This window comes from Pristiophorus japonicus, chromosome 9, assembly GCF_044704955.1.
Source record: "Pristiophorus japonicus isolate sPriJap1 chromosome 9, sPriJap1.hap1, whole genome shotgun sequence".
Classification (NCBI taxonomy): domain Eukaryota; kingdom Metazoa; phylum Chordata; class Chondrichthyes; family Pristiophoridae; genus Pristiophorus; species Pristiophorus japonicus.
In genome coordinates, this window is record NC_091985.1 from 150,101,750 (window position 1) to 150,128,449 (window position 26,700).

The 26,700-nt window shown below is 43.3% G+C and overlaps 1 protein-coding gene across 1 annotated transcript in view; it reads right to left on the bottom strand.

Moving 5' to 3' along the window:
• Positions 1-26,700, bottom strand: part of LOC139272718 (metabotropic glutamate receptor 1-like) — a 633,444-nt gene that overhangs the window by 24,996 nt on the left and 581,748 nt on the right. Inside the window, exons 4-6 of the mRNA XM_070888814.1 lie at positions 23,866-24,112; positions 649-817; positions 250-376 (exon numbers count right to left, since the gene is read on the bottom strand). Of these exons, the coding sequence (XP_070744915.1) occupies positions 250-376; positions 649-817; positions 23,866-24,112 (543 nt within the window). The remainder of the gene's footprint in view (positions 1-249; positions 377-648; positions 818-23,865; positions 24,113-26,700) is intronic.

Genomic DNA, 26,700 nt, shown 5'->3' on the forward strand with positions numbered 1-26,700 from the left:
AAGTGTAGTCACTGTTGTGCTGCAGGAAAACGCGGCAGCCAATTTGTGCACAGCAAGAGCTCACAAACTGCAATGCGATAATGACCAGAAAATCAGTTTCAGTGATGTTGGTTGAGGATCAATATTGGCCTGATCATTGGGAAGAACTCCCCTGCTCCTCTTCAAAATAGTGCCATGGGATCTTTTGAAATCTCCTGAGATATCTCATTGCGATGAATCTTGGGGAAAATTTCCTCAAGGTATTGTTACCTGTGAGTTCTTCATTCGGCCACCAACCCAGCTCACACGCCCTGCACGTGAACTCGTCCTGCATATACTCGTTCTCTTTGCACGTGGTGCAGATCCAACAGCAGCTCACCTCTCCTTTCCGAATAACCTACAGAAAGGGAACACACAATCCCTTTAATAAAAACAGGAAATGCTGGAAAGCACTCAGCAGGCTGTGGAGAGAGAAGAGAGAGTTAACGTTTCAGGATGCTGACTTTTCATCAGCAACCGAGCTCCTTCAGTCTGTGTCCCTTTGAATGGAAGTGAAGCTGAACATTTAGAAAGTGATAGCAGACCACAGTGAATTGGTTGACCTTCAGAAGGAACCCAACAGCCTCGACCCTTTCATAGGTGACCCACAAAAGCGCTGCTTGAACTCACCTTAATCTGTCCTTTTGTGCAGGGTTCACTACAGACAGAACGCACCATCCTGGTCATGTTCATCTGGAGCTTGTTGTCATCTATGTCCAGCAACCCTTCATACCACGTCCCTATGTTCACGTAATCATACAGACCATGCTCTGTAAGTTGAAGATTCATAATATCATACCTGGAAATTCAAAGAAGAAGTTTAACTGGGACAGGCAATCTTTGGTGTGGATTTCTGTAGCAGTCCCAATGGGAATGCGGGTCTCAGAGAGAGAGAGAGAGAGAGAGGTCTACAGCACCGTAATGCCAAGTCTCTAACTCGCACTATCATTGAGCAAGACTTTCCCGCTGGGAGCGCAAGATTGATGAATAAACATTAACTTGTTCTCCAGTTAGATAATGAAATATTCTTTCACAGCACAGAAAGAGGCCATTCAGTCCATCATGTCTGTGCTGACTCTATGAAAGAGCTATCCAATTAGTCCCACTCCCCCCGCTCTTTCCCACAACACTTCAAATTTTTCCTTTTCCAGGTATCTATCCAATTCTTTTCTGAAAGTTCAGGCAGTGCATTCCAACTCGCTGCAAAAAAATGTCTCATCTTCCCGCTGTTTTTTTGCCAATTATATTGAATCCGTGACCTCTGGTTGCCAACCCGCCTGCCAGTTGAAGCAGTTTCTCCCTATCTATTCTATCAAAACTCCTCATATTTTTGAACACCTCTATTAAATCTCCTCTTACCCTTCTCTCATCTAAGGAGAACAATCCTAGTTTCTCCAGTCTCGCCACACAACTGAAGTGACACATCCCTGGGATGGACGAAGTTGTAATACTTCAATATGAATGTATTTACAACACTTTAACCAGCAATACTCACTGGGGCTCCTTTCCCTTGAAAAGAGAAGACTTAGAGGAGACCTGATAGAGAGGTCTTTAAAATTATGAAGGGGATCGATAGGATGGATGAGGAGAAACTGTGGGTGAGCCCAGAACAAGGGGGCATAAATATAATATAGTCACGAACAGATCAAATAAAGGATTTAGGAGGAATTTTTTAACATAGAGAGTGATGAGTATGTGGCACTCATGGAGTGGATGAAGCATTGCTACATTTAAAGGAAGGCTTGATACATAAACGAAGTAGAAGGGAATCGAGGGATCAGGAGGCAGTGTGGGAAAGGGTAATTAGAGTGGGAGCATGCCGTGTGAAGTATAAACACCAGCATGGACCAGTTGAGCAGAATGAGCTGCTTCTGTGCTCTACATTCTATGTAATTCTACGTAATACATATTCCGCCAAAGCCTTGATGAGTAGTTTGACAGAAGAAAGGTAAATGGATGACGAAAGTTACATGATGTGGAAGTCGAGGGTGGTGAGACGGAAAAGAAAATCAGAAACAATGTAAAACGAGATTCCAATTCGATAATGCCCATTTCGTGACTTCGCCAAAGACCATCTTCGCCCCTGCTAGTCTGTTCTCAGTGAAAGGCTGCCTTTTGATTTTTGATATTTGCTAAGAATGATTAACTTTGCTGAGGGATGTCTCCAATAAAATTAGTATTTGATGTGTACGGTTATCTCTGCTCGAACCTGCTACTACATTCATAAGGACTACATGGTGAAGGACCCACAGCTACTGAGCTCCAGCTTGTAAACACGTCCTTGAGATTTGTTGTGGCCTTTTAAGATTTTTCCAGCCCTGCTGCAAAGTTTTTCACCTTGAAGTATTTGCCGTCTTTTATGAAAACAGGTAAACGTTGAAGGGAATTCCTGCAAATATTTGAAGGAGAAAAAATTGCAGGGATATGGGGAAAGAGCTGGGGAGTGGGACTAACTGGACAGCTCTTTGAAAGAGCCAGTGCAGACCCGATGGGCTGAATGGCCTCCTTCTGTGCTGTACTATTCTATGATTCTATAATTCTATGAAAGGCCCCTTTAGTAGCTGCCTTCCTTAGCTCGCCCTGCTGCTGGGCAGCCTCGTTCCTTGACGTTGCTGCCCATCATCCTCTAACCGGTCGTTAGATATACTCAAGAGGGAGTTAGATAAGGCCCTTACAGCTAAAGGGATCAAGGGGTATGGAGAGAAAGCAGGAAAGGAGTACTGAGGTGAATGATCAGCCATGATCTTATTGAATGGTGGTACAGGCTCAAAGGGCCGAATGGCCTACTCCTGCTCCTATTTTGTATGTTTGTATGTTTCTATGACCACTTAATTCAGGGAAAAGAAAGATTTGCATTTATATAGAGCCTTGTCTACTAAAATCTGCTTTAGTGATGTTGATTGAGGGATAAACATTAGCCAGGACACCGGGGAGAACTCCCCTGCTCTTTTTTGACATAGTGCCATGGGATCTTTTACATCCACACCTGAGAGAGAGTAGACGGAGCATCGCTTTAATGTCTCATCCGAAAGACGGCATCTCCAACAGTGCGGCACTCCCTCAGTACTGCAATGGTACGCTGTTCCTAGACTATGTGCTCAAGTGCTTCGGGAGTGGGACTTGAACCTACAACCTTTTAAGTCAGAAGCAAGAGTGCTAGCCCTGAGCCACAACCGTGGCCAATTCAGAGTGCCCCCTACATCCTTTCAAGTCTGTTTTCAGGTCCGCACCTCCCAGGAGACAGACTGCATGTCTCACACCAGTTGATTCAAGTTGTTAGACATGCCTCTCTTTAAAGGGATGTGAGTGAAGTGTCTGATTTAAAATGACAAGGTGCAATGGAGTCATAAAGCAATCGATGCACAGTTGTGTGCAAAAGCGGTCTGTAAAAGCAAACATAAATTAATAAGATAGTATTATGAGAGTACCTTAGCTAATTTACGTTTTCGGATGTTACTTCCAGCATGCACTGGGAGAGCGCCAAGATCATGGAGCTGAGCTTTTGTTTGCCAGCAGCTGTTAAAGAGCTTCTCTCTACCATTACAAAGGTGTCTTTTTTCGGCAGTAAAACAATGCCTGTTAAAATCTACCCTATTTTGCCCCTTTTGTTATGTCTTTCCCCCAGCGGAGGGGACGGAGAACAGATGAAATAATTAGTAAACTGTGTGCGATTTACTGAAAATCATGTCATTGTGGGGTGGAGTGGACCATGAATAGTAGTGGGGCATTAAAGAGCAAGGAATTATGAGGCTGTGTGCCCAGTCATGCCCCTTCCATGGTGCATCGTGTAGCTAAAGTGATCAGTCATTCGAATAAGGATGAACCAGTACAGGAACCCTAAATATTGTTCTTGATCAAAAAGAAACTAAGAAGAAATTTGAAAAATGTTTTGTTTGAATTGAGTTTAGTTATTTTGGTATAAAGAAAAGCGAGAAGAAAATATATTGCCATTTTGACTGGCATACATATCAGAGTTATCATGGACCAAGATACTGCACTGAATAGAGATAATACAACATGATCCACACTCTCACTTTACGGAACCTAATTTAAAATCGAACCTTGTGAGATCTGTCAGGGTGTGATTAGGCTTATGTCGGAGAAATGCAATATCGAAGTGCTATTCACTTACAGTCCACTTAGGAGCTACTGAGACCTGAACCAGTAACATATAGGGAAAGAACCATTTCACAGGAACAGGCTTGTCTCCACAAGTACTAACTGACATGTTCCCCCCTGACACAGCCCATCGACTGCTGAAACCCTCAGAAGTCTTTGTTACCTCCAGACTCAACTGTTGCAATGCTCTCTTGGCTGGCCTTCAACCTCTATAAACTTCAGCTGATCCAAATCTCTACTGCCCATATCCTAATCCACACCAAGTGCCATTCACCATCACCCCTGTGCTCGCTGATCTACATTGGCTCCCAGTCTGGCAATGCCTCAAACTTAAAATTCTCATCCTTGTGCTCAAATCCCTCCATGGCCTTGCCCCTCCTTATCTCTGTAACCTCCTCCAGCAATATAACCCTCCAATTCTGGCCTTTTGTGCATCCCTGATTTCCTTCGCTACACCATTGGTGACCGTGCCTTCAGCCGTCTAGGCCTCAAGATCTGGTATTCTCTTCCTAAATCTCTTGGCCTCGCTACGTCTCTCTCTCGTTCTTTATGATGCTCCTTAAAACTTACCTCTTTGACCAAGCTTTTGGTCACTTGTCCCAATATCACTTTATGTGGCTCGGTGTCAATTATTGTGTCATGTATGTATGCTTGGGTTTACTAGCCACCAGGTGGCGCCACTGTCGGAGGTCATTGGGCTGTGCACACGTGTGTGCGGGCCCGGTATAAAAGACCAGCCATCTTGAGATGTGATCACTTTGGGCCCCAATAAAGTAGAGCCAGGTTTGTACCTGTTTGGAGTTTATAGTATTCAGTCTATTGAATTATTGCAGACACAACATTTGACGACGAGGTAACAAGAACCTTGCATGCAAAAATGAGCACAATTGGAATTCTGGAGCGATTCGTGGAGGGAGAAGATTGGGAAGACTTTGTAGCCCGCTTGAACCAGTACTTTGTGGCCAACAAAATGGAGAAAGAGGCAGACGCAGTTCGGCGCCAGGCGGTCCTCCCCACGGTTTGCAGTCCGAAATTCTATGGACTCAGAATGAATCTCCTCTCGCCTTTAAGTCCAACAAAGACTATGAAACATTGTGTGCTCTGGTACGTGACCATCTCAAACCAGATGAAGGCATCATCTCAACATCTCAAGATATCGATTCTATACGCACGTTCATTCTGAGGGCCAGGATGTATCGGAATTCGTTGCCGACCTAAGACGTCTAGCTGGATTGTGTAAGTTCAAAACTGCGTTGGCAGACATGCTGCGGGACTTCTTTGTAATTGGCATCAACCAGGAAGTGATCCTGCGTAAGCTACTAGCGACAGAGACGCTGGATTTGAGCAAGGCCATCATGATTGCCCAATCATGCATGACGACGGACAAAAGCTTAAAGCAGATATAATTGAAAAATCTGAACTCGGCAAGTACTGTAAACAAGATAGTATCGTTGTTTGGCAGAGCTGCATATGGCAGTGCCTACCCGACTGCATATGCGAAACCCGTGGCTGTTCAAAGTCCACCAACGGGAATGAATCCGATATCACCGTGTTGGTGTTGTGGGGGAAATCATCGGCATCATCAGTGTCGGTTTAAACAGTACATTTGTAAAGGCTGTTCGAGAGTGGGGCATCTCCAGCGCACGTGTCCGCAACTGAGCAAGCGTGCTGCGACACACCATGTGAAGGATGATGACCAGTTTAGCGTGGATCTGGATATGCAATCCGAGGTACCAGAGGAGGAAATGTATGGACTATATTCGTTCCTAACAAAGAGCCAACCGATAATGATTAATGTAAAACTTAATGGTGTGCCGGTATCTATGGAATTGGACACGGGTGCGAGTCAATCAATAATGAGCCAGAGGACATTCGACAGACTGTGGCTGTGAGGCCTAAGCCGAGTCCAGTTAATGCCAAGTTGCGTACGTACACTAAAGAACTCATAACGGGGATTGGCAGTGCAGTAATCAAGGTGTCGTATGATGGTGCGGTTCACGATTTACAGTTATGGATTGCTCCAGGCAATGGTCCAACGCTGTTCGGCAGGAACTGGTTCAAAAAAAATCAAGTAGAACTGAAATGAGATCAAAGCATTGTCGTCGTCGTCGGATACTCCATGTGCTTAAGTGCTGAGCAAGTTCCCCTCGCTGTTTGAACCAGGCATCGGCAATTTCACGGGAGCCAAGGTGCAGATCTACGTGGACTCGGATGCAAGACCTGTCCATCATAAAGCTCGGGCGGTTCTGTATATGATGAGGGAGAAGGTCGAAATTGAACTGGACAGACTCCAGCGTGAAGGGATCATATCACCGGTCGAATTTAACGAATGGAGCAGCCCCATTGTTCCCGTGTTGAAAAGTGATGGCACTGTCAGGATTTGTGGAGACTCCAAGGTTACAATCAATCGAATTTCGAAACAGGATCAATACCTGTTACCGAAGGCTGATGATCTGTTTGCAACGCTAGCCAGGGGGAAGTCATTCACAAAACTAGATCTGACGTCGGCCTACATGACACAGGAGCTGGACGAGAGGTTGAAGAAACTTACGTGCATCAACACTCATAAAGAACTGTTTATCTACAACAGGTGCCCTTTTGGAATTCGCTCCGCCGCAGCCATATTTCAGAGGAACATGGAGAGTCTACCAAAGCCCATTCCCAGAACCGTCGTGTTCCAAGATGACATATTAGACACAGGTAGTGACGCCGCCGAACATCTCAACAACCTGGAAGAGGTTCTACATCGTCTGGACAAAGTGGGACTCAGATTGAAATGCTCGAAGTGCATCTTCATGGTACCGGAAGTCGAATTCCTGGGGAGGAAAATTGCTGCTAATGGTATCAGGTCTATGGACTTGAAAACCAAGCCGAAAATGCACTCAAGCCGCAGAATGTGATGGAGCTGTGTTCGTTCCTTGGTCTACTCAACTACTTCGGTAATTTCTTACCTAGATTGAGCACCTTATTAGAGCCACTGCACATGCTGCAAAGAAAAGGTGACAACTGGGTTTGGGGTACATCTCAAGACCGAACTTTTGAGAAAGCTACTAATCTGCTTTGCTCTAACAAGCTGCTGGTACATTATGATCCATGCAAGTGTCTAGTATTGGCCATTGATGCTTCGTCATATGGAGTTAGCTGTGTGTTCCAACAAGCTAATGAGTTGTTGCATATGCTTCAAAAAGTTTGTCAAAGGCGGAAAGAGCCTACAGCATGGTAGAGAAAGAAGCACTAGCCTGTGTGTATGTGGTTAAAAAATTGCATCAGTACCTGTTTGGTCTTCGGTTTGAACTGGAAACAGATCACAAGCCACTCATTTCATTGTTTTCAGAAAACAAAGGTATTAATACCAATGCATCATCCCACATCCAGAGGTGGGCGCTGACATTATCTACCGATGATTATGTCATTCGCCATAGACCTGCCACTGAGAATTGTGCCGATGCATTGAGCCGTCTGCCGTTGCCCACACCGGAGGTGGAAACGCCACAACAGGCAGACCTACTGTTTGTTATGGATGCTTTTGAAAGTGAAGGAACCCCTGTCATGGCCCAACAAGTTAAAACCTGGATCAGCCAGGACCTGATATTATTGGTTGTGAAACGTTGTATCCTTAGTGGTGATTGGTCTGCCATACCCAAGCAAATGTGTGAGGAGACCAAACCTTACATCCATCACAAAGACGAACTATCCATTCAATCAGATTGTATACAGTGGGGTAATCGTGTTGTTATGCCCAAGAAAGGCAGAGAGAAATTTGTGCATGATCTACATAGCACGCATCCCGGTATTGTCATGATGAAAGCCATTGCCAGGTCTCATGTATAGTGGCCTGGAATTGACTCTGATCGGAATCATGTGTGCATCAGTGCAACACTTCCATGCAGCTTAGTAAAGCACCAGCGGAATTGCCACTGAATCTGTGGTCGTGGCCATCTAAACCATGGTCCAGGATCCACATCGACTTTGCGGGTGCCTTCCTGGGAAAGATGTTCTTAGTTGTGGTGGATGCTTATTCCAAGTGGATAGAGTGTACAATCATGTCATCCAGCACATCCACACCTACCATTGAGAGCCTTCGTATCATGTTGCTACGCATGGTCTGCCTGACATCGTTGTAAACGACAACGGATCTTACTTTACCAATATGGAGTTTCAAGAGTTCATGAAACTCAATTTTATCAAACATGTGAGGTCAGCACCATTCAAACCTGCATCCAATGGACAAGCAGAGCATGCTGTCCAAACCATCAAGCAGAGTATGAAACGTGTAACTCAAGGTTTACTGCAAACTCGCTTGTTACACATATTGCTTAGTTACAGGACAAGACCCCAAATGCTTACCGGGGTCTCCCCTGCTGAACTATTGGTGAAGAGAGGTCTCAAGACCAGGCTCTCTCTTGTCCACCTGACTTGAATAATCATGTCAAATACAGATGTCAAAGTCAGCAAGGGTATCTTGATCGCGCTACTGTGTCACCTGACATTTCTATCAATGATCCTGTGTATGTACTGAATTATGGTGAAGGTCTCAAATGGATCGCTGGTACTGTTACAGCCAAGGAGGGTAACAGAGTGTTTATTGTTAAGCTCAAGAATGGGCAGACATGCAGGAAACATGTTGATCAGATAAAGCTGCAGCACACGGATGAACCGGAACAGTCTGAGGAAGACACAATCAGTGACCAACCAACCTACCCTCAGTCATCAGAGGACTCTGCTGTCATCAATGAATCTGGACTTTCAATCGCTGACGTGGTCATTGCCACTTCCATCAGAGCGGCTACCCAGCCCCCAGTCATAACAGACTCAGAACGTTTGCCCAAAACTGGAGTTGAACTGAGACATTCAACTCGGGAGTGGAAAGCCCCGGACCGTCTCAATTTGTAAAAAGACCATTACTAATATCTTAAAGGGGGATATTGTCATGTATGTATGCTTGGCTTTACTAGCCACCAAGTGACGCCACTGTCAGAGGTCACTGGGCTGTGCGCACGTGTGTGCAGCCCAGGTATAAAAGGCCAGCCATCCTGTAATGTGATCACTTTGGGCCCTAATAAAGTAGAGCCAGGTTTGTACCTGTTTGGAGTTTACAGTATCCAGTCTATTGAGTTATTGCATACAAACATGTTGTCTGTTACCGTTCCTGTGAAGCACCTTGGGACGTTTTACTACGGTAAAGGCACTGTATAAATGCAAGTTGTTGTTGATGAATGTTTCCTGCAATATCTGTTTCTACTTCAGATTTCACAGAACACTTGACGTAGGTGTGAGACAAACACTTTCCTGGGTGATAATTGGATCAGAGAAGTGAGAGGAGGGGCGATAATATGTGCAGCTACATCTGGAATGAAACCTAATTGATAATTAAATCGAGTGTTCAATTCACACAGAGAGTGACTGAAGGAAAGGACCAGAACACTTGAGGTCATTTTTCTCTCATGAATCAAAGCTGCCGAGTCTCTCTATGGCCTCAAGAAGAGAAAGGTGATGGTGTGTTTACACTGCAGGATTGGGCACTCAATTCTTTTAAAGTTTGATTCTGGCTGTTGGAACTTAGAAACACAGAAACATAGAAATTTACAGCGCAGAAGGAGGCCATTTCGGCGCTTCCCACCCAACTTCTCCGATGTCTGAGAAGGCTTTGCATTGGCCAGCAAGTGTCGACCAACTCCCTGATGTGGCTGGAAATTATGGTCACCTCAGAGTCTGATGGCTGGATGTTTTTTGTATGTATTGCTGAGTGGGCGGGTTGGAGTGCCTTTATTTTACTTCTGCCACAGTTCAGGGCTAGTATCCGTGGCAACATAGTACACGCACAATAGCATGCTACACACACACTAACAAGCTGCGCACACAGTATCAAGCTACACACACATTAACACTGTACATGCACAATAGCATGTTACACACATTAACCCTATACATACAATAACATGCTACACACACATTAACTGTACATGCACAACATGCCACATGTACAATAACATGCTGCACACACATTAACACTACATGCACAATAACATGCTACAGACTAATTAATACTTTACACACACAATGACATGTTACACATACTATGACACAGTACCCATGTATAACACTACACATATTAACACTGTACATGCACAAGATGTTACATACATATTAACACGACACACGCAGTGACACCCTACACACACAATAACACGGTACAGATACAGTAATCCAAGCTGACAATTAAGTGCAGCAGAGGGACTGCTTCATTGCTGCCGGTGCGGTGTTTCGGGTGAGACGATAAACCGAGGCCCCGTCTATATGTTCAAAAGATTCCACAGCACAATGTCCAATGGGGAGACCAAAACTAGGGGCCATAAATATAAGATAGCCACTAATAAATCCAATAGGGAATTTAGGAGAAACTTCGAGTGGTTAGAATGTGGAATTCACTACCACAGGAGCAGTCAAGGCAAATAGCAGAGATGAATTTAAGGAGAAGCTAGATAAACACATGAGGGAGAAAGAAATAGAAGTATATGTTGATGGGGTTAGATGAAGAGGAGAGGGAAGAGGCTCGGGTGGAGCATAAACACCGGCATGGATCAGTTGGGCCAAATTGCCTGTTTCTGTGCTGTACATTCTATGCAATGTCTCCTACTTCTTGCCATTTTCAATTTCTTCAAATTGAAGTTAGTCAGTCAACAATGGAAACATGAAGAACTTGTCAACGCAGTATTGTTAAGGTCCATATTAGCATTGACAGGTACTCTTGGGCAGTATTCATTTTAAGGATATCAGTCTTTGACCACAATGAGTTGATCATTGATATACACAGTGAACTGGAATGGCTGCAGAATTGAACCCTGTGAACTTCTAACCACACTGAAAAACTGCCCATAACTACTACCCTCTGTTTCCTCCCTTCGAACCAGTTTTTAATCCAATTTGCTACCTCATCTTAATTCCATGTCCCTTAATGTTTTCATCCATGCCATTGTTACCTCTAGACTTGACTATTCCAACGCACTCCTGGCTGGGCTGCCATGTTCTACCCAATGTAAACTTGAGGTCATCCAAAACTCGGCTGTCCGTGTCCTAACTCTCACCAAATCCTGATCACCCATCACCCCCTGTGCTCGCTGACCTACATTGGTTCCCGGTTAAGCAACACCTCGATTTCAAAATTCTCATCCTTGTTTTCAAATCTCTCCATGGCCTCGCCCCTCCCTATCTCTGTGATCTCCTCCAGCCCCACAATCCCCCCGAGATATCTGCGCTTCTCAAATTCTGCTCTCTTGAGCATCCCTGATTTTAATCTCTCAACCGTTGGTGACCGTATCTTCCATTGCCTCGGCTCCAAGCTCTGGAACTTCCTTCCCAGACCTCTCCGCCTCTCTTCTTTAAGATGCTCTTTAAAACCTACCTCTTTGACCAAGCTTTTGCTCGTCTGCCCTAATTTCTCCTAATGTGACTCGTTGTCAAATTCTATTTATAACACTCCTGTGAAGCACCTTGGGACACTTTACTACGTTAAAGGTGCTATATAAATACAAGTTGTTGTTGTTGTTCTCCAATAGACTCCTGTGCTGCCCCTTGTCAAATGCTTTCTGAAAGTCCATGTATACCACATCCACTGCATTTGCACCATCCACCATATCTGCTACCATCTCAATCAACACGATCAGGTTTCTCAAGCATGGTCTTCTTTTCTGAAAACCATGTTGGCTGCTTGTAACTAATTTCTCTTCATCTAGAGGTGTAGTAGTTTCACCTTTAATTAAATATATCAAAATTTCCCTTCCTTAGATGTTAAACTAACTGGCCTATTTTATAGACCTATGTGTGTGTAGATAGAAGTTTACAGATGAGCAGCAATTGAAATGAAGTTCAGTTTCTCAAAGTACAATAGTTAGACCGTGGGCAGAGTCTCAAAAAACTGCTTTTCCATAGTCCTCTCTGTGGAAGTATTTCATATTCACACCAATATTAGTTTAGTGACTACTTATCACAAAAATCAATGGGCTAGAATTTTCCCTGGGATCACTGCCACCAGATTCTTAGCAATATTCCGGCGGTTGCGTAGCGGTAGCGGGCCAGAGCGGGCGGTGGCGAAGGGCCTAAAAGTCAACGATCTGCTCACCTTACTAAAGGCAAGCAGCACCCCTGGAAAGCACACAGTTTTCTTCTCTGCGCATGCGCGGGCATTCTCCCGTGATTTCGGGGTCAAAGGTGACCCTGCGCATGCGCAGAGAACACAGAGAGTGTTGGTCATTTTGAAAGTGCAGAGGTGGGTCAATCTGAGAGAGAGAGGAGCTGTTGAATAAGATCTGTATATAAAACAATTTGGGGGAGTATATTCACTATTAATTGATAATATAATATAACTTTTAATAATAATAACAGTACATCATAGAAAATAATACTAATAATAATAAATAATAAATAATAATTTAAATTTAAATATATAAATCAGTATAAATAAGATGGAAAAACAAGGTATGGAAGTGCAGAGGAAGGTAGGTGGGAGGAGGAGGGCCGTTCGTTTCCCCGAAGAAGCCCAGGAATCATTGGTCCATGAAGTGGAGGCCTGCTGGGATCAACTTACACGGGTGGGTGAGGAAAGCCTGCACCAAATGTGTATCAGCGGTTATGGCGCGAAATCGCTAAGGCGGTGTCATCTGTCGCGCCCATGATGCGGGGGACGAACCAGTGCCGCAAACGGAGGAATGACAGCGTTGGGTCTGCGAGAGTAAGTAATAACTTTTATCATGCATTGATGAATTACTCTTAAATGGTGCCACGTTTTATTGTGTTGTAAAGCTTGGTGACATTTTTTATTTCCCATCATCGATCTCATTGTGCTAGTCTTCTGTATTTTCAAGTGTTCATCATGCAACACTTGTGTGCTAACAGAACTTAAATGGTGCACTCATTGATGAAAAGATTGGGGACGGTTAAATAGGGATGTGTACCTATATATATATATGCATATGTATGTATGTGTGTGTGTGTTCCATATTAGTAGCTGTGAAATTAGTTGATACATATTTTTTGTCACCTTTGCAGAAAAAATTAACCGGCAGTAGGACAGAGCTCTGGAAAATGGGCGGTGGTCCGCCGAAGACTATTCCTCTGACGGACCTCGAGGAACGCGTTGCAGCCTGACGGGAGTGTATGATCGCACCCTCACGTGTGTTGGTGGCGAACCAGTTCTCCCGGAGGGTAAGTCTGCATAATCCCTGGGCTGTACTGCGATCATGTAATTCAATCTTATGGCAATATAATGTAGAATATAATGTAATGCTGGGAGCAAGACATGTTGTTAGTTCTGACATAATTTTTTGGTTGATCAGACTACCACTTGGAAAGCAAACTGTTTGCGACTCAAGTTTTGTTATGTTATGTTGTTTCTGTCTACTTTGCTTATGATAGTTTCATGTATATGTTTGTTCTCGACATAAGCCTGCGCAAAGTGAATTGCTCTGATTTTACCTCTGGCCCCTCCCCTCCCCTGTCGCCAACCATTAATGTTATGTTCTTACAGTTGCACAGGTGGAGCTGCCTGCCCCTCCCAGAGAGGAATCATTGGAGGGAATAAGGAATGAAGAGAGGGTGGTGGAAGAGATGGTGCTGCAGGAACAGGAGGAGAACACTCCTCAAAACTTTGTCATGGTGGTGGTACAGGAGGAGGGAAGGGTGGTGGGACTTGAAGGGTCCGTTCTACCTGCGGCCACTGGTTCCTCGTCGGAATCCAACCTTGTTGCCCGAGGAAGCGGGACCAAGCGGCATGCAGTGGCACACACCGACCCCCATAGTGAATCCGTGGTGGCTGATCCGGCAAAGTGGGAACACAGCGAGACAGGCAAATGTGAACCTGGACATGGTGGGACTGTCCAAGATGAGCATTGACTTGAGTCGAGAGCTCCTCCAGGTCATTGTTGGGTTGTCCGCAAACATCGAGGCTTTAGCTGCCCGTCAATCAGAGGACATGGTGGACCTGATTGCGGCGGTAAGGGAGAATACTATGTGGCAATTGACGGTCGTAGAATATGGCACTGCAGCCCAAGGTGCCATGCCACCAATGGTAATAGCACCAGGAACTAGTTTCTTTCAACTTTGAAGATGGGTCCCTCAGCACCCCAGCTTCTCCAGAGCCCCCCCACTTAGCGCTGCCATTGTTCCCCCCTCCCCTCCGCAATCACGCTCGAGGTGCTTTGCTGCTGCACAACGTACTGGTCCCGACGTGGGCAGGGCCAGGGGTATTGATAGCAGGAGGAGGAGAAGGGGTTCGGGGCCAAGGGTCGGGGGGGATTGGGGTGGAAAGACATTATAAGAACATAAGAACATAAGAATTAGGAACAGAAGTAGGCCATCTAGCCCCTCGAGCCTGCTCCGCCATTCAATAAGATCATGGCTGATCTGGTCGTGGGCTCAGCGCCACTTACCCGCCCTCTCCCCGTAACCCTTAATTCCCTCATTGGTTAAAAATCTATCTATCTTTGACTTGAAAACATTCAATGAGCCAGCCTCAACTGCTTCCTTGGACAGAGAATTCCACAGATTCACAACCCTCTGGGAGAAGAAATTCTTTCTCAACTCGGTTTTAAATTGGCTCCTCCGTATTTTGAGGCTGTGCCCCCTAGTTCTAGTCTCCCCCACCAATGGAAACAACCTGTCTGCCTCTATCTTGTCTATCCCTTTCATGATTTTAAATGTTTCTATAAGATCACCCCTCATCCTTCTGAACTCCAAGAAGTAAAGACCCAGTCTACTCAATCTATCATCATAAGGTAACCCCCTCATTTCTCGAATCAGCCTAGTGAATCGTCTCTGTACCCCTTCCAAAGCTAGTATATCCTTCCTTAAGTAAGGTGACCAAAACTGCACGCAGTACTCCAGGTGCGGCCTTACCAATACCTTATACAGTTGCAGCAACAACTCCCTGCTTTTGTACTCCATCCCTCTCGCAATGAAGGCCAACATTCCATTCACCTTCCTGATTACCTGCTGCACCTGCAAACTAACCTTTTGGGATTCATGCACAAGGACCCCCAGGTCCCTCTGCACCACAGCATGTTGTAATTTCTCCCCATTCAAATAATATTCCCTTTTACTGTTTTTTTTTCCCAAGGTGGAAGACCTCACACTTTCCGACATTGTATTCCATCTGCCAAACCTTAGCCCATTCGCTTAACCTATCCAAATCTCCTTGCAGCCTCTCTATGTATATTGTAAACAGTTGTGGTCCCAGCACTGATCCCTGTGGCACACCACTAACCACTGATTTCCAACCGGAAAAGGACCCATTTATCCCGACTCTCTGCTTTCTGTTCGCCAGCCAATTCTCTATCCATGCTAATACATTTCTTCTGACTCCGCGTACCTTTATCTTCTGCAGTAAACTTTTGTGTGGCACCTTATCGAATGCCTTTTGGAAATCTAAATACACCACATCCATCGGTACACCTCTATCCACCATGCTCGTTATATCCTCAAAGAATTCCAGTAAGTTAGTTAAACATATTTTCCCTTTCATAAATCCATGCTGCGTCTGTTTGATTGCACTATTCCTATCCAGATGTCCCGCTATTTCTTCCTTAATGATAGTTTCAAGCATTTTCCCCACTACAGATGTTAAACTAACCGGCCTATAGTTACCTGCCTTTTGCCTGCCCCCTTTTTTAAACAGAGGCGTTACATTAGCTGCTCTCCAATCTGCTGGTACCTCCCCAGAGTCCAGAGAATTTTGGTAGATTATAACAAATGCATCTGCTATAACTTCCGCCATCTCTTTTAATACCCTGGGATGCATTTCATCAGGACCAGGGGACTTGTCTACCTTCAGTCCCATTAGTCTGTCCAGCACTACCTCCCTAGTGATAGTGATCATCTCAAGGTCCTCCCTTCCCACATTCCTATGACCAGCAATTTTTGGCATGGTTTTTGTGTCTTCCACTGTGAAGACGGAAGCAAAATAATTGTTTAAGGTCTCAGCCATTTCCACATTTCCCATTATTAAATCCCCCTTTTCATCTTCTAAGGGACCAACATTTACTTTAGTCACTCTTTTCCGTTTTATATATCTGTAAAAGCTTTTACTATCTGTTTTTATGTTTTGCGCAAGTTTACCTTCGTAATCTATCTTCCCTTTCTTTATTGCTTTTTTAGTCATTCTTTGCTGTTGCTTAAAATTTTCCCAATCCTCTAGTTTCCCACTAACCTTGGCCACCTTATACGCATTGGTCTTTGATTTGATACTTTCCTTTATTTCCTTGGTTATCCACGGCTGGTTATCTCTTCTCTTGCCGCCCTTCTTTTTCACTGGAATATATTTTTGTTGCGCATTATGAAAGAGCTCCTTAAAAGTCTTCCACTTTTCCTCAATTGTGCCACCGTTTAGTCCTTGTTTCCAGTCTACTTTAGCCAACTCTGCCCTCATCCCACTGTAGTCCCCTTTGTTTAAGCATAGTACGCTCGTTTCTGACACAACTTCCTCATCCTCAATCTGTATTACAAATTCAACCATATTGTGATCACTCATTCCGAGAGGATCTTTTACGAGGAGATCGTTTATTTTTCCTGTCTCGTTACACAGGACCAGATCCAAAATGGCTTGCTCCCTTGTAGGCTCTATTACATACTGTTCTAAGAAACAATCCCGTATGCATTCTATGAATTCCTCCTCTAGGCTAGCCCCTGCGATTTGATTTGACCAATCGATATGTCGGTTAAAATCCCCCACAACTACTGCCGTTCCTTTTTCACATGCCTCCATTATTCCCTTGATTATTGCCCGCTCCACCATGGACCAGTGACTTTTTCCCCTTACTAACTCTAATCTCCACCCACAGTGATTCAACATTTTGTTCATTGGAGCCAATATCATCCCTCACAACTTCCCTGATATCATCCCTTATTAACAGAGCTACCCCACCTCCCTTCCCTTCCTGCCTATCTTTCTGAATCGTCAGATACCCCTGTATGTTTAATTCCCAGTCCTGGCCACCTTGCAACCATGTCTCTGTAATGGCCACCAAATCATACCCATTTGTAAACATTGGGAAAGGTGGCCGCAGGTAGAATCGTGGGAGGGTGCAGGGGCAGTTTGAGTGTTGTTTATACTGTTGTTGTTGGTTGTTGTTGATCATGAAAATTTTACAAAACAAAACATTAAGAATTATGATATTTTATTACATTATTAAAGTTCAATAGAAATTACAACTTTTATAAAAAGAAATTATTCAACTAAAGCATTGTACTGTGTCTCACTCACTTCTGGGAAATTGTGGGTAACAATCAGTGTAAGGATCAGCAATATCAGCATCGAAACTAAAGGCCCCATTTGTTTTAAAGCAAATATCCACAATATGTTCAAAATCCCTTAATAACTATTCCAGAAATCACTCAAAATCAGTGAAAATAACTCAAAAATATATTGCCTGCAAACTAATTGAATCTCCTAACTGTAGTGACCCATAGTTGCCTTATAATTGAAATGTTCCTGACGTATAGATATAATCTAAACATAGGCATTCCTTGGGGAAAATATGTCTCATATGACAACTTTTAGGAAACACAACTTTAAATGTGTGATTGCCGGTGTCCCTGCTACCTATACTGTTTAGGTTTTACTGTTTGCCGCGCCTTAAGTTATTAATGCATCTATTAGAAACTAACCCAGAAGTGGGGGAAAAATCCAAAATACAACAGAAAATGTGGGAAAAACGCAATTGTCAGTAAAAATTTGCAACGAGAAAAGATAGTTTATTGTGCTTTGGATATGTCCCCTTCACTGGAACTACAAACTGAAAAGTAAGTTAAAAAATCTTTCTTTCTTTCATAAGGTGTAGTATTTTCTGGAATCATCTGCAGATTGTCATTTGTTAAATTTGCAGTAATTTAACAATTTATCAAGACTTCAACTCATATCCAGTAACTCTCCCCACCCACCAATGTTCAAATAGCCTGTCAACACTGACTATCGAAGCTGACACATGAGAATGTCCTCTTGGCTGAGGCAGTAAATGGTTCACTGTACCCGCAGAGTCATACTCCAGCAAGATTTAACATTTTCATAACAGAAAAGGGGGGGCGGGGGGGAACGGAGGTGGGAGGGGAGCGCATGGTAGTAACTCATCTTTATTAGGGGCACATTTTGAGAATGGAATAAAATTTAGTCAGCCGAACCCCTGCAAATTTAGGGGAAATATTTTGAAGCATTAGAATTTTACTGATTGAGACACTAATGTTCTTCAAATTGTGAGTGAATGGCAACAGTTGGGAACCCTGCAAAAGCAAGGGAGGGATTCTGTAAGATTTCAGGATAATAATACTTCTTTGAAAGCATTGCAAAATAAAACAAGAGACAGGAAACAATTTGAAGAAGCCAGAAATTTTAACTTCAGTTGCAATATTTTCTATGAGGCCTCAAGATTGCTGGCCCAACTGATTAGCGTTTGTTTCTCATCAAATGCTGCTGTTTCTTCTTGTCCTCCTTCAATATACATTGGGAGTGAAAGATAAACTAAAAATGCAGCTGTTTCCCCACAGAGAAAAAAAACCCAAAATGGAGGCACAACGCTGGCACAAAGTAAGGTACGTACCTAAAAAATGGGTGGTTTCGATCCTGAGCGATAATGGGCAGTAGCAGGTGGTAAAAACAAAATTTTTGTGGAAATTTGCGCTCTCGGGGAATTTAATCGATTTTTGGGCGGGAAACGTGGGTGGGCGATGTGCAGCAATGCCGGCGGTAATCGTAGGCCGAAATTACCGACGACGATAACCAGGAGTAAAATAGGTGGTACAGGGCGGCAATTTGCCTTTTTGGCAAAAACGGGCGGTAACTGGGTAGTAACTGGGCGGTAATTGGGCAATCCTACAATTGGGAAATTCTAGAATGTTCCCATCTTCAAAAAGTGAGCATTTTGCAGAAGTTTTCATTAGAAAATAGGCAGAAATCTCGTCAAAACCCAAAGTGATGACGTAATTGCAAGTTGCTTAAATGACTAATCACAACTGCTGTATTTGTCAGTACCATGAAATCAGCCAATCATGATCTTTGTACGAGATCGATTAGAGTCAGTGACTGCATGCATGTAGTTGCGGGAGCCAAAGGCAACATAATTTATTTTTCGGATTCTAGCTGGATAAAATTTTTCACAAGTGTTCCATCAGTGTTATTTACTGGAACTAGAGAAGCTAAAATTGCAGACAATGCCATCGAAAGTTTCGATCTGGAGCTGGTTATTGCACCAGAAAGACTCGCAACAATCCCACATTCGACTGGATATCATCGGCAGTGCTGCATACGTTTCACTGATAAATCCAAGATCAACAGAGCCAAGAAGAAGCAAGAAAGAGAAAATCAGAACTATGAACGTGAGTACATGTGATTTTACAGTATTTCCTATGAAACTGTGTCAGCCTACAAATATTAATATCCAACTTTCATTCCTTAGTTCAATGGTTATGCCGTTTGACACGTTCCATTTCGTGGGCCTGTTTCAGCCTCAAATACTTATTTCAGTGTAGGCTGACTGACTCTGAACTTCTAACTCTGGTCATAACATGCACAAACACAGCAGAAAACAGGTTTTTGACCAAGGGTCATTGTCAGTGGGGCTGATTAGAATATCCATTTTGTCATTGCTTGGCAGCCATTGCAGAACCAGTAGAGAAAAAAGAGGAGAGGAGTGAAGCCGCCAACAAGGTTCGACTGCTTTGCTCAAAGACGACAGGCCCCAAGGTTATATCTGCAAGGGGTTCCCATCTTCTTCTAGTGCAGTGCCTTCTCTGCAAGAAGGACAAGAACATTGTGGAGAGACACAGCCGAAAGAGACAAAAAGAGAGGCTGGTACAATGTGAGACTAAAACTACAGGTAAGCTGCTCCTTGCAGCAGAAACCTGCAAAGATGAGGCAATCCTGTTGCATATCCGTGGACAAGATCTAGTTTCCCTTGAAGCAAGGTATCATCTTAGCTACTACCAGAGCAGCACTAGATTTCTGACCAGAAAGGTACAGGAAGCCCCTCCAGAAGGCAACCGCGATCAGGCAGGATATAGGCACTTCTGTGATACAGTGACAGAGGGTCAGGATTGTAAAGAACCATGAAGTTCTTAGAATGACAAAGCTGAACAGTTTGTTTAAGAAATGCATTGTTGAGAAAGAGGGTATCAATGCTTCTTCTTATAAAATGTATAATCTTAAACATAGAATGCAGAAATCTTATCCTTTCTTGAAATTTGTCAGATCATCACACAGTAATGAGAGTGATCTTGTTTTAGTAGAAGATCTTGTAACAGAAGAAGTTGTAGAGGAGGCAGTCAGAGATTTGCTTTCAGAAACAAGGACAAGTGAGACGGACACAGACATGGATACTAGCCTGGGTCCTGGAGCCAAAGTTCCCATCAGAGGGTTGGATTGAAGACCTGGTTGCAGACCCTTGTACCGTGCTACTCTGGCACTGAAGTATTTAATGAAAGAGAAGTCTGGTATCGTCCCTCCGCTGAGATGGCCACCAACTGCTCAGGAATTGACTCTGGATGCGGCAAAGAATTTGGTACCAGATGAGCTTTTTAATTTCCTGACATGGACAACGGGAATCACAAGTGGGCTTCCGGTAGCCAACTCACAGGTAGCAGTCGATGACATCAACAGCCTCGAAAGTCCTGATCACCAGCAAAGAGCACTGTTCGACATTTGAGAAGTTAGGGACCTTGTCTGCTGTTTCACAATCCCTTTGTGAAGAACTAGAAGCATATACTTGCAAACTCTATGGGCCAAGTGGATGCAGAGATGTGAACCAGTCCAGATGTCAAATGTTCAAGACCAGAAGTTATGCAGAGAAGTGCTTGCCACTAAATAAAGATTCACTGTACAAGCATATACAGCGTGCCAATTACAACTGACTTGCAATTCACAAGCGATAAATTGAGAACATGCCGGAAATCCCATCTGAAAAGGACCGTGGATGGAAACTTGAAGACAATGTACTTGTCACGGACGGGATGACACTTCCTCCAGCACCAGCAAGTGTAATGGAGCTTGCAAATTGTTCATGCAAATAGATCCAGAGTGCACAAGGAAGGTGCTCTTGTCTTCTCAACAAGCTACCTTGCACCAACATCTGCTCGTATGCAGGTTGTGAGAATGTTACATCTTTGCCCGAGGCTTCTAGGGCTGAGGAAACAGATCTCCTTGATTCTGATGATGATTCATAGATATGCATTCCTTTTCAGCCTCTAACTTTGTTTCAAATCTATTTTTTTATTCAGAACTTCTATCTTTTAAATAAAATCAATACTATTACTTTTATTATTATTATCATTATAATTATATGGTTGACAAATGAATGCGGGTGTCCGTCGGAAATGTCAATAAGTGTGTATGAAATAAATGGTTGCTATGGTAGATTTCTTTCTTAGCAACGGATATGAAAACAAAACTTAGATTTATGTATAACTGCACCATATGATGCATCCAGACCTCAGATGTCCTCAGTGATACTTCTTTTTACCAATTCTTACACTATCCATGCTTAAAATTTAGCATTTGCCCTGATATGTCACCGTTGCTAGGGAAAAGAAAGTCCATAGCAACTATTTTTATGTTTTTCTTTGTTTTTGGACATTTCTCGGTAACACTCAATTTTCAGACTTGGGAACAGTTGGTTTTTGCTTCAGATAATATGTTTAACATATTTAGTATGGTTCTAGGTACTTCCCACATGGTGACTACGGAACTAAAAATTTTGGCAAGAAAACAGGATTTGGCCCACGGTCTAAGTGGAATGCCTCATCTAACACCAAGGGGTTTAAGATTATGCCCGAGAAGAAATGAGGAAGCAACACAACTCATAATTTCCACAAGCAGAACGATGTACTTTAGTAATGGGAGGCACTGAGAAGTGTGGATTTTTCACCACTGGGTACTTTACCTCAGTGAAGTTCACTGACAACAGCAACTTGCATTTATCATAGTAAAACACCCCAAGGTGCTTCACAGGGATGTTATCAGACAAGATTTGACACTGAGGCACATAAAAAGAAATTAGGACAGATGAGCAAAAGCTTGATCAAAGAGGTAAGTTTTAAAGAGCGTCTTAAAAGAGGAGAGAGGGATAGAGCGGGGGAGAGATTTAGGGAGGGAATTTCATAGCTTAAGGCCTAGATGGCTGAAGGCGCGGACTCCAATGGTGCGGCGAAGGAAGGGGGCTGCACAGGGGCGATGAATGAACAGAACTTGATGTAAGTTAAGATACAGGTGGCAGAGCTTTGGATGAACTGAAGTTTATGGAGGGTGGAAGATGGGAGGCCAGCCAAGGGAGTATTGGAATAGTCGAGTCTGCAGGTAACAAAAGCATGGATGTGTGTTTCAGAATCGGATTGGCAGAAACAGGCGAAATTACAGAGGTGAAAGTAGGCGGTGATGGAGAGGATATTGTGTTAGAAGCTCAGCTCAGGGTCAAATAGCTGAGGTTGCAGACAGTCTGGTTCAGCCTCAAACAGTGGTCAGGGAGGGGGATGGAATCTGTGGCTAAGTAACTGAATTTGACTACCATTGGATGAACTAATTTTATGCTCTTAAGGTTTTGCTGCAAGTTATCTTACGTGGGGATAACCTTTATCCTGGGAACCATCACGATGAATCCCAGTACTGGTGAGTGCGCAACACACTGTGATCGGGAACGACAGTCTGCTCCCAGACCAGGAAAAGGGAATTGGAGGAGTTAGAAGAGAGTGGGAAACAGTAGAAAGCAAACTGCCTCCACTCTCACTTAGTTGACAGGAATTGAGCAATACATTAGCCACTCACCACATATGGCTAATTGGGAATCCAGATGTGGCTAATTGCATTTCTCATCAATACATTAAAAATGAGTAATAGGCACCATTGGGTATGTGATCCCAACACTCATATTTGCATGGCGCATGCATGTGAACTTCAACCTTTTTGTATGTTTTTGGTAAAATGATAAGGTGAAAAGGAAAGTGTGCGAGTGTTTTTTGATCACTGTGAGCTCTTTACTTCCTGGGCTACTAACGATGATGGATGTTTGTTAATTAAATATATACAAGTGAAGTACTTTTACCCGTATTGTATGAGTGTGTAAAAGGGGTTTTCTACTAAAATTAGTGCATGTGGCTAAAATGATGTCGCAGTAGCCACACCTGTGGCTAGTCAGCGATTTCTATTGGACGATGCTGCTCTGACTGTTACAGAATAAGGTGCAACCATCACTGATGGGTGATGACAGAAATACCAGATAAATGGTTGAACAGTTAGTAGGGGCAATCCTGTACTCCCAGCAGGGAAGCTGTTCTCGAAGTAAGTGTGGGTTACACATGTAGCCCCAACTTTTCTTGTGAGTTCAGCTTCAGCTGTTATTGGAAGTGCAGGATCACAGAATTACCTCCAGTATCCCATAATTGTATCTATGAGTTTCAGTATGGCATACCGAATAAATAGCCCCAAATAATACATCCCAAATAATACATCCCAAATAATACTTCACAAATAATACGTCCCAAATATTACATCCCAAATAATACATCCCAAATAATACATCACAAATATTACATTCCAAATAATACATCCCAAATAATACGTTCCACATATTACATCCCAAATAATACATCCCAAATATTACATCCCAAATATTACATCCCAAATAATACATTCCAAATAATACATTAAAAATAATACATCCCAAATAAACACATTGGAAACTTTTTTTGCGATAATGTTACCTTGCTGGAGAATCTCCATTCTCGTCGAACCACACTTCCTCACCAGAAACTCCAATGAATGAAGTCTTTATTATAAACTGTAGTAATTTGCTGCCATCAACAGGCTGCATCGCCTCACATAGTCCCGTATGACCTGGACAGAGAGCTTTGTGCATGTCATGCAATCCATGGGCCATGGCATAAATGGCATTAATGATGAAACCCATTTTGCTGTCTTGCACATAATTTTCTGCCAAACTTTCATTCCCTGGAGAAAAAAAACAGGTTTTCAGCATGTTGCAATTTTACTCAATGGTTTTTCTGACACACCCTTAAGAATCAAAGGGAAGACAAGGTAAATTGGAAAGGAGTGATTTGGGGATGCCAAGCTTGTCATTGGTAATTTCACAGATGGATTCCATCTGGTCTGATGTTCATTTATAGGTGAGACAACGATTGACAGTTACTTCTTCACAATGCATCATTTCATGTTTCATCACAAACAAGTCCATTGCATTAGCGTTAGTATACTCCAGTCTATGGAGATGGACGCAGTCAACTCCATAGCCCAGGGGGTATGTGCACAAATCGTTGAAGGTGGCAGGGCAGCTTGAGAAAGCGGTTAAAAAAGCATACGGGATACTGGGCTTCATAATTAGAGGTATAGAGTACAAAAGCAAGGAAGTTATGATGAACATTTATAAAACACTGATTCGGCCTCAACTGGAGCATTGTGTTCAATTCTGGGCACCGCACTTTAGAAAGGATGTGAAGGCCTTAGAGAGGGTGCAGAAAAGATTTACAAGAATGGTTCCAGGGATGATGGACTTCAGTTATGTGGATAGATTGGAGAAGCTGGGGTTGTTCTTAGAGCAGAGAAGATTGAGAAGAGATTTGATAGGGATGTTCAAAATCATGATGGGTCTAGACGGAGTAGATAGAGAGAAATTGTTCCCATTGGCAGAAGGGTCGAGAACCAGAGGACACAGATTTAAGGTGATTGGCAGAAGAACCAAAGGCAACATGAGGAAAAACCTTTTTTATGCAGTGAGTGGTTAGGATCTGGAATTCACTGCCTGAAAGAGTGGTGGAGGCAGATTCAATCGTGGCTTTCAAAAGGAATTGGATAAATCATTGAAGGAGAAAAATTTGCAGGGCTGCGGGGAAAGGGCGGTGTAGTGGGACAAGCTGAAGTCTCTTGCAGAGAGCCGACATGGGCTAGATGACCCGAATGGCTTCCTTCTGTGCTGTAACCATTCTATGATTCTATGAACTAGGGGGTTGAGATTGGAAAGAGCAGAGAGACAACTGAGAAAGATGTTGCACAGCATAGAATGCAAAATATTTCTGATCTACATCATCCTGGCACAGGTCCTGGCTTCCTATATTAACCTCAGACAGATTCAATTGGATATAAAGAGGGATGAGAAATGCAGGGACATTATTCTCATTTACAGTTGGCCTTGTCTCAATAAGATGTTTATCAGTCCGCCTTTTGGAAGTTAGGAGAAATGCATGGGGAGGCATGTGTGAGATTACAGTATCCAGTACACACAATGAGGTTTCAGTGTCACAGCCCTGAGGTCACACTATTGTTTGACCAGATATTGGGCAGTACTGGTAAACTGTTGATCATAGGGGGCACAGGGTCCACTTATGGGAGTTTTCGAGAGAATATCTAGTGCAAACCTGACATTTCTCATAAGGGAGTTTGATCGTGTGTCTCTGCTCTGGTGTAAGTTTGAGTTCAAGGGCACTGCTGTTTTAGTTGTGCCCTCACTCAAAAACTAGAGGTCATAAATATAGGACAGTCACTGATAAATCCAATAAAATATTCAGGAGAGACTTCTTTGCTCAGAGAGTGGGTAGAATGTGGAACTCGCTACCACATGGAGTAGGTGAGGCGAATAGCATAGATGCCTTTAAGGGAAAGCTAGATAAGTACATGAAGGAGACAGGAATAGAAGGATATGCTGATAGGGTTAGTAGGGTGGGAGGAGGTTCGTGTGGAGCATAAACATCGGCATAGGCCAGTTGGGCTGAATGACCTGTGTCTGTGCTGTAAATTCTATCGCTCAGATTAGTAAAATTCGGAATTAGTTTGTTTGTAAATGAATGCCAAATAGTTCTACAATTTGGATAGAAAAGCAGACAGAAAAATAGAGAGAGAACGACAAATGGAAGGTAAATTATGTGCACAGCTGTTCCAGTGGTTAGCTTTGTGATTCATCGTGTTGTAGTTTCTGACTGACTGCAATGCTCCCAGCTTCTTGGAGCTGGTTTTCTGTATAGAAATGTGTGCATTATTTGTTTCTCTTCATTTTAAGTTCACTTGCATCAATTTGAAAGAAGCAGGATATGAGGGGAAATAGTCTGTTTCGGCAGTGCAGGACTGTACATTGTGAAACCATGCACTCCAGCCCGTAATTGTCTATTTCAGTGATTGTACAGCGCAGGCTCCGTTCTGTTAGCCAATTGTCATATTTAAAATCAGAGGGTAAATATAGGAACTGGAGTAGGCTATTCAGCCCCTCGCGCCTGTTCCACCATTCAATTAAATCACGACTCATCTGTATTTTAACTCCATCTACCCACCTTGGTTCCATATTCTTTAATAACCTTACCCAGCAAAACTCGATCGATCTCAGTCTTGAACATTTCAATTGATCCCCAGCATCCACAGGCTTTTAAGAGAGAGTATTTCAGATTTTCACTACCATTTGTGTGAAGAAATGCTTCCTGATTTCCCTCCTGAATAGCCTAGCTCTAATTTTAACATTATTCCCCTCTTGTTCTGTAACCCCAACTGGAGGAAATCGTTTTTCTGTATCTACCCTATGGAATCCCTTTAACATT